This window comes from Pogoniulus pusillus, chromosome 11 (genome assembly GCF_015220805.1).
Source record: "Pogoniulus pusillus isolate bPogPus1 chromosome 11, bPogPus1.pri, whole genome shotgun sequence".
Classification (NCBI taxonomy): domain Eukaryota; kingdom Metazoa; phylum Chordata; class Aves; order Piciformes; family Lybiidae; genus Pogoniulus; species Pogoniulus pusillus.
Window position 1 is genome coordinate 10,331,939 of NC_087274.1, and position 8,672 is coordinate 10,340,610.

Consider the following 8,672-nt stretch of genomic DNA (forward strand, 5'->3'; position numbering starts at 1 on the left):
CAAAGAGAAAAGCCAGGGACAGCTGGTGTTAAAAAAAGTGATTTTTTTTTTCTTTTTTTTTTTTTTTTTTTTTGTTCTTTTTTCTTTTTTTCTTCTTATCCTTTTAAAATTAATTAAAAAACCTTCGACCTGCTTTTGGTTTTTTGTTTTTCTCTTTCTTTCTTTCTGTTTTTTTTTCCCTGTTTTTGTTGGTTTTGTTGGGTTTTTTTTAAAGCAAGTTTAATTTGAAAACTAAAAAAAAAACAACAAAAACAAAAACAAAAAACCTACCCCCACCCCCCCGGGGAAGGGCCATAAACAGCAGTCACAGGGACAGGAAAACCTCCCCCCCCACCCTGAGGCCTTGGGGGTGTTGAGAAAGAGAAGGAGGATGGGGCAGGGCAGCTGGGGGGTGGTCTGTGCAAGAAGCCAAGCTGAATTTTGGAAGCCAGAGGACAGGCAACCTTTGCTCTGGGCACTGCAGCAAGCGTCCAGGAAATCCAGAGCTGGGGAGGGGTGAGGGAGGCAATGGCTCTGTGCCCCCCTCTCAGGGCCACGATCCAGGGCACCGACAGCCACCTACATCCGTTTATTTGTTATTTACCACCCCCCACCCCAAACCTCCCCTCTCCTGCCCCGCTGCAGAGATGCTGAGCTGGTAGAGGGGAGCCATACAACACTTCCCCTTCCCTCTCTTCCACCCTCACCCCCTCCATTTCCCATCTGGCAGCCCCCTCTGTGCTGCTGGCTCCTCCTCTCTGCATTCCTCTACGTTAGATATATTTATATATTATAGTTATATATTTTAAAAAACAAACCCCAAAACAAAAAAAAAAACCCAACCCAAAAAAAAGGAGGGGGAGGGAAGGGAAGGGAGGGGAGCAAAGACCAGCTGGCGACTCTTGCAGAGGCTGTGGCGGGCTGGTGCCCTCCCTGGCAGCGTGGCTGTGCTCTGTGTGGGTGTTGTGTGCCCCCTTAAAAATAACAATTAAAACCTAGAAAATGCTTCCAGTGCGTTTGCCAGGGAGCCCCTGCTCCCAACGCCCTGCCCCTCACCCCTCCCCACTCCCCAAATTCAATCCCCTCCCCCAACACCCTTCTCCCTACCCCACCCCCCCAGCCCCATTGCCAACCCAGTCTTATCTCTGGCCGTCCATGGTGGCCACGGCTTTCTGTGGGGGGGGCAGCAGGTGGTGGGGCTGGGGGCCAGGCTGGCTGCGGGTGGTGGAGGTGGTGGTGGAGACCATGAGTGGTGGGCGAGGAAGGGGGCAGCCAGGCGGGCTGGTGGCTGGGGGGCGAGGAGGCCCAGAAGGGGCTGAAGCTGCCCGGGGGGGAGCAGGCCATGGAGGTGATGGGGCTGTTGCTGCTCTGCAGGCTCTCGGAGGTGCGCAGCTTGGAGAACATGGCCAAGGCGTCCGGGAAGTTAGGCGGCGTGGCCGGCGTGTTGCTGGGGGTGCACATCTGTGGGGGGGGAAGAGGAAGAGGCAGGGGAGGGATCAGAGCCGTGGTGTGGACCCCAGCCCACCCGCAGGCTCCAGAGCCATCCCTGCTGAACGAGGGAAAAAGGGTTGCAGGGAGAGCAGAGAGCAGCCCTCCAGGAAAGCAATGGGCAGTGGTGGAGGGTGAGGCACAGAAGATTGATGTGAACATGAGGAGGAGTTGTTAACCTGAGGGTGACAGAGCACTGGAACAGGCTGCCCTGGGGGGCTGTGGAGTCTCCCTCTCTAGAGATAGTCAAAACCTGTCTGGATGTGTTCCTGTGTGATCTGGTCTAGCTGATCCTCTGGCAGGGGGGGAGTTGGACAGGATGAGGTTTCCAGGTCCCTTCCAGCCCCTGACATTCTGTGAAAGCCAGGGAGGGACTTTTTACAGGGGCTTGTGGTGGGAGGAGAGGGAACAATCTCAGCTGCAACAGGGGAGGTTCAGCTTGGACAGCGGTAAGACATCTTTCCCTGTGAGGGTGGTGAGACTGGCACGGGTTGTCCAGGAAAGCTGTGGATCCCTGGATGTGTTCAAAGCCAGGCTAAATGTGGCCTTGAGCAACCTGGTCCAGTTGGGTGCCTCCCAACCCCTATCATTCTGCAAGGTGCCCCTGCCCATGGCAGCAGGGTTGCCACTAGATGATCTTTGAAGTCCCTTTCAACCCAAACCACTCTATGATTCTGCACCTGACACCAGCACCCCCAGCCCCAGGGGGTGCTCTGGCTGGAACTGGGGTTCCTGGAGTCTGGGTGGTTCCTCTAAAGGTGAGGGCAGCTGTGGGAGGGTCTCCATCCCAGCCTAGTCTGGACCTAGTTTTGGACCATCCAGTCTGCTGAGTACCCAGGTAAGTTTGTGGAGGGGTCACTGCTGATGCCAGCTGCCCTGTGGAGGGCAGGGAGGGGGCTGATGCAGCAGGGTCAGCATGATGGGTGGGGAGGCTGTCGGAACGCCCCTTTCACCCAGCTCCCTGATGCTCTGCACTCCATTAGGGCAGGGCCAGCCAAAGGCAGGCTTGGCACCCCCCGCCCCCAGGACGAGTGGTGATGGCTGGGCCCTGTGTGGTTCCCGGTATGGGCCCTGCCTTCTCTGTACCCAGCTAAATTTAGCACCTTCCTCCCCTCCACCCAGCCGGGGACGGATCTGGCCCCAGCCCCTTTCACAGCCACCAAAGGAAAAGGCAGTGTGGGGGACCTGGCACCAGACTGATGTTCAGTTGGCAGTGCCCCAGAGCTCTTTCAACACTGTATGGGGAGGTGCTAAAGACCCCCCAAGGGGACGTGTGGGGGTAGGGGCTCATCCCAGTGGTACCAAGTATGGTGGGCACCTGCCCCCATTACCTCCAGAGGGGGTTTGCTAGCAGGCAGTGGTGCTGTGTTGTAGGCTGCACTGCCCAAGAACTGGGGAGAGGAACAATCCTGGGGGGCACTTCTCACCCCCTGGACCCACCAAGTAAAATTCTTCTGAGGCTGCAGGGGGTGCATGCAAAGGGCCAGGGTACAGGGCACATGCACAGGTGAGGGGGTGGGCAAGGAGCATGTATGGACATGGAGGTGTTGCGTGCATGGTGGGGGGAGATTCAGCCCCCCAGGTTAAGTCCAGCCCAAATTCCTGTCACCAGCCACTGCTCCCATCGGACCCTGCAGAGCAGCACATCCCACACTGCTCCTGGGGACACCCAGCAGTGCCAGGGGGCTGGCAAGATGCCTCTGATGGGGCACAGCTGCTGCCTTCTCCCCCTTCCCAGGGCTCATCCTGGGATTTGTTCCAGGCAGCCCCAGATATTCTCCAGCACAAGCAAATGCCTGAATCCCACTTACAGGTTCCTCCTCACCACCATCCTGGCTACCCTTACTGATTACTAGGATGGGAGGAGCTGCCAGTGGCACCCTCTTCCCTCTGCCACAGCCAAAGCCCAGCTGGAGGGGTCCCAGCCAGACCTGTCTGAAGATGGGGAGCTCCCACCCCATGCAGGGGGAAGCAGCAGCTAGCAGAGCCGTGCTGGCAGCGGGAAGGCTGAGCTCCCACCAGCGTGCAGAGCTGTTGCACCCCAAAAATGGAATCACAGCCAGGCTGGCACCAAATGGATTTGTGGCAAGGTGGGGATGTTCCCCAACTTGCTGCACGTCGGCTTTGGGAGAGCTCTGCTCAGGGCTCATGGTAAAACTGCCCTTTTCTTGTTTTGTTTTCATCTTTTCAGTAGCCTCTAAATTTGGTATCAGCTGCAAAAATACTTGTTGCATAGACAAGAAAAGGAAACTTCAAGTGGCAGTGCTGTGAAGAGACCAAACAGCATCATGGCCACACACACACCAACCTCCAGCTCTTGGGCTGAGGTTGGCCACCATGCTGAAGGAGGGGACACACAGCTCTGAGTTGCTGGGGGTGGGGGAACTGCTCATCAGATCCATTTAAAACACTAGCTATGAAATCAACAATTGCTGGGCACTTCTCACTCTTCCCCTCCAGCACTTCTTGTTATTACGGCTGCCAAGAGGCTCAGTCCCACCACCACACACGGAACAGTGTCCCCTCCCCACAGCCCACACCCAGGAGGGTAGTTCCTGGGTGTATGTGTGTGGGACTCCTCATTGTGGGGATGAAGAGGATGTGCACCCCACACCCTAACAGTGCTGCCCTCCCTGCCTTCTTCACCACTGCTTGGAAAAGACAGCAACCACCACCACGAAGCCACTCACTCTGACACCCCCTCCCCCCGCCCCAAGCTGTGCAGGGTGTTTTAAGCTGCAGAAATCAGGATGCTGGTGGTGGGGTAGAGGACAGCTAGGGGAGAGAACAACAGCATAAAAAACCCACCCAAAATGTAAGGTGAGCGTTTAGGGAGAGGGTGAAAGTTCTGTCACCAGGTGGAGAATATGGCATTAGGAAAACAGCATGGGGAGGAGGGGAGGTATCTAGTTCTAGACCTGCCCTCTGGCTTTGGACCCTTCATGCTGGGCTGAGTGGGGGCGATGGGGCTGGAGCCTCCAAGCCGGGCTGGGTGGGGGCAACGGGGCTAGCCCCTCCACGCTGGGCTGGGTGGTGTTTGGAGTGGGAAGCGGTGTCCTGCTGATCCCCGGGGAGCCCAGGGATGAGGAGCAGGATGGGTTTCATCCGAGCTGTTTTGCATCCCGCTTCCGGCAGCCGCCCGGCAGGAATCACTTTTGGTGTGAAAACACAGCCGGGCCCGGATCCGGCCGGCAGCTCCCAGCCCCAGTCCCATCAGGAAAGAGGGTTTTCCATGAGACCGACTTCTGCAAGGTCTCCGAGGCAGCGAGCACATGCGCGGGGGGGAGGAGAAGGCAAGGAAAAGGGGTTACAGTGGGCGAGGGCCGGCAAAGCGACTTTCTGCGAGCCAGCAGCGCTGGCTGCCCGGCGGTGCCAGGCTGGCTGCAGATTCCCTGCTACGGGAAAAGCAGGGGGGGGAAAAAGCCTGGGCTCATCCCCGATGGGCTCCTTCCCCCCGTGCTCGGCACCGTTCTGCTCCTCAACGGGGGAAAACAAAAAAGAGGGATGGAAAAAAAAAAGCCAAAGCGCAGCAAGTCCCAGCCCCGCAGAGGGGCAGCTTCCTCCCCTCGGCCAAGGGGATGTGCCCTCGGCCAAGGTCAAGCGGCGTCTGGGGATAGAGGGGGGCGGCAGCGGGGCCCCCCGCCGCAGCCCGGCCCGGAGAGCCCAAGTTGCAGCCCGATGCTCGCCGAGACAAACTATTTCCTGGCAGACATTTTAGCTCCGTGTTTACATTCGCCGGCTGCGTGCTCCTCCGGGCGCCCGGCAATATGGCTGGCAGGGGAGCTGACAGCTCTGCGGCCGCCCGCCGGGGGCTGCGGACCCCCGCCGTGAGCGGGGAAGGGGGATGGGGGTCCCGCGGTTGGCGTAGGGGGGTTAGGGATGAAGGGGTTTGGGGACGGTTGGTATCTTGCCGGGGTGCGGTTAAAGGTGGGTTTGTGGACTGGGGGGTGTTGGGGAGGAGATGGAGGGGTGCGTGGGAGGGTGCTGGGGGGCGCAGGTGGCACTTACCATCTGGGGGGGATGGTGGCTGCTGGGAATGTTGGTCTCCTGGAAGAAGGCGCTCAGGGCCGTCTGTGGGGACAAGCCGTCAGCCCCGGCCCACTCGAGACAAAAGAGGAAGGCAAAGACGGCACCCCCAGGCCCCATCAAACAGCACCCTCCCGTTCGCCCTCGCTCCCCTCCGTGGGACCACCCGGGAGGGAAGATCTATGGGTGTCCCCCACCCTCACCCCCCTCAGGCCTAAGGTCGGGAGAGCCTAACGCTACCCTTCCCTCAGAGTCACTCGGGATCGTGTCCCTCCCCGCACGTAGGGGCTCCCCGCGGGGGAAAAAGAGGTACAGCCCACTCCCCCCCTTGTTTACACGGGGTTCCACCCGCGGGCTCCGCTGCCCCCAGCTTAGTGCGGGGAGGGCGCTGGGCCGCAGCTCGGGTTACGATCCGGTATAAATAGCCTGGGGTGAGCTCGGAGCCGTTTCTCCCCCCCTCCCCGAGTGCTGGAGGGGGGTGCCCAACGGCCTGGCCACGCGTGTCGGTGGGCCGCGGTTGGGCTAGCCTTCCCCTCCCTCTCCCCCTCCCCCCGCATCTTCCGCCCAGTGGATCTGCAGGCAGCGGGGTTGCGGAGGCTCCCGCTTTGAAGTGTCCCCTTTTTCTGGGAGGGCGGGGTGTCCCGGTTGAGGTTGTCCCGGTTGAGGTGTTGGGGCGATGTCTCGGTTTGGAGCGGAGGACCCGGGCCCGTACCTCGAACTGCCAGTGGGCCGCCTGCAGCAGCTGCTTGGCCTGGTCGGCGGCGCAACCGGCCGCCAGCACGAACTGGTTGATCATCACCTGGTGCCGCAGCTCCTCCATGTTCACCGACATGGCGGGGGCGGCCCCGCCGAGCGCTGCCCGGAGCGCGCCCGACACCGACAGCGGCGGCGGGGGGGGGGAGGGGGCGCGCAGGAACCGACACACGGCCAGGACCCTCCCCCACGCCCTGATTGGCCACCGCCGTACCGCCCGCCCCAACGGGCGTTCGCTTCGAATCTTCCAGCTGCCCGGGCGCCGCGCCCCGCCCCGCCGCCTCCCCATTGGCCAGCGCTTGTGTTTTGGCTGCAGGCGGCGCCACTATTGGGCGCTGAACCCTGGAGAAGGCGGGGCTACCGGGAGAAGGAGCGGCGCCGGCGCTCATTGGCTGCACTGAGAAGGATCTTGGGTGACGTCACGTTCATTGAGAGGTTCATTGAGGAGGCGAGGGACGAGGCGGGGCCTCGGCGGCTGCTGGTCCCGGGCGTGTGCTCCGCGTTAACCCTTACTCCTAGCAGGGCTCTCCCTGCAGCCCCCGGACGGGGGCAGGAGAGGAGACCCGGCTTGAACTCGCCCCTAATGCCCCTGCCAGGGCTAAACTTGGGCTGGGGGAGGCCAGGCAGAGCCCCCAAGTCTGAGGTATTTTGGGGCGGGGGGGCCCAAGCAGAGCCCCCGGTTTGGGGGATTTGAGGTGGGGGTTTTGGTAATGTTTAAAATCCTTGTGACTCCAGGCTGCAGCTCCGGCCTGCAGGCTCCCCCAGTCCGTATTCGCCCACTGGGTTTGGGAACCAGGCAGGACTGGTGTGCAGCACACACGGAAGGGCTTAATTAAAGAGGGAAAAGTGCCATTTAAAACCCAAAGGAATGAACCTGGAGACTTGGCAAATGGATGCAATGGAAATTAACTGAACCGAGAAGAGCCATGGAGATTTGGATGTGGTGGTGGTGGTGACCAGAGAGACTGAAGAGGCACAAGGATGGGGATCATGCATCCAGTTATCCGCAGCAGCCGGTGTGTGAGAGCCAGCCTGGGATTCCTGCAAAGTCCCGATGGTCCCTTGGAGGTGAGGTCTGGCAGGCAGCAGCACATGGTGCTCTCCAGCCTAGCCCAGTACGATGGCAAAGTGATGTGGTTTCCCTGGGCTGGGTATCACCCCAGGGGTCCCACTCACTAGGATGCAGCAGTGGCTATGGAGGGTCTCGCCTGCCTGGCTGAGATTTTGGCAGCTCCATCCTTCTGGGCCAAAACCAGCCCTAAGATAAGTGGAGGAGAAAGAGGAGCAATCCCAGAAGCCAGGACCCCAAACCCACCTGCATCCAGCCTCTTCACACAGAGCTCCAGAGAGGTCTGTGGCCCTCCTGCCTCCCAGAGACAACCATCTGTGTGCGCAGCGTGGCTCTGGGCCGAGGGAGAGAAGCTGTGAGCGAGCAGCCTTGGGTAGTGCCTGCCTGTGCAATCCCGGAGACGCCGCCGTGAGCTCCCACTCGAGCCGGCGGTGCTCACGCAGGAAGCAGGCATCCCAGGCTGCCATAAAGCACAGTGAGCTCCCACTCGAGCCGGCAGCGCTCACGCAGGAAGCAGGCATCCCAGGCTGCCATAACGCACAGTGCTAGTGACACCCGGGAGAGCAGGCAGGACTTTCAGCCCTCCAAAGCGACGCTGTGCCTAGCCTGGCTGCCCAGCCACAGGAGTGTCTCAGACACCTCGGCTTACCCGGCCACAGCAACCAGCTGGTGGAAAAAAACCCTTAAGGGGCAAGATTTGCCATCAGCCCTCTCTGGCCTGATCCTGCCCGAGATAGTCTTCGAAGCTCCCATAAGCTACACTGCCCTGCTACCCTGCTGGGACACATGGTGGTTGTGGGGCCCCAGCGCCCTGTCGTACCCTCCTGGCCAGGAGCTGTGCTGGGAGCCAGCCTGCATGGTTAACGCTGCAGCACTCCTCATTAGGACTCAGCACCCACTAATGAAGGGGGCATCCTCTCCCCAGCTGTTGTCACCCTGTACAGAGATCAAAAGCCAACCAAGGGATGTGTTGGTTCTGCAGCATCTGCCAGTGACTGCCAGAGGAACTGGGAGCGGGCTGGGAATACTGGGTGTATAGACAAACGTTTGCTGCTGCGGGAGAGCTGCTCGCTCTGCTGTTTAACCTCCCAGCAAACCACTCCGCCCTCCTGTTCCTCAGTTTCCCTCTCAGCACAATGAGGCAGGAGCGGGATCCCCTTTCCCTGCAGAATGCAGGCACCAAATGTCAGGGCAGCAGGAGCACGCAGCAGGTGCGTTTGAGGGTTAAACATTGCTTTCTCTGTATGCACTACATCCCCCCTGCCCATGGTCCTGCCAGGTGAGCACCGCTGGGGCTTATCCTGGCTTTCCATGTGCTGGGGTCTGGCAGGGATGCAAGCAGGCAGGGCCTGGGAGG

General features: G+C 60.1%; 1 protein-coding gene across 1 annotated transcript; it reads right to left on the reverse strand.

Moving 5' to 3' along the window:
- Positions 1–1,103: 1,103 nt before the first annotated feature.
- On the reverse strand, positions 1,104–6,445 carry UBALD2 (UBA like domain containing 2). The gene is given in 4 exon segments (XM_064150968.1): positions 1,104–1,160; positions 1,162–1,440; positions 5,476–5,538; positions 6,206–6,445. Coding segments are annotated over 4 exon segments (504 nt in total). The 5' UTR covers positions 6,326–6,445; the 3' UTR covers positions 1,104–1,118.
- Positions 6,446–8,672: the final 2,227 nt, after the last annotated feature.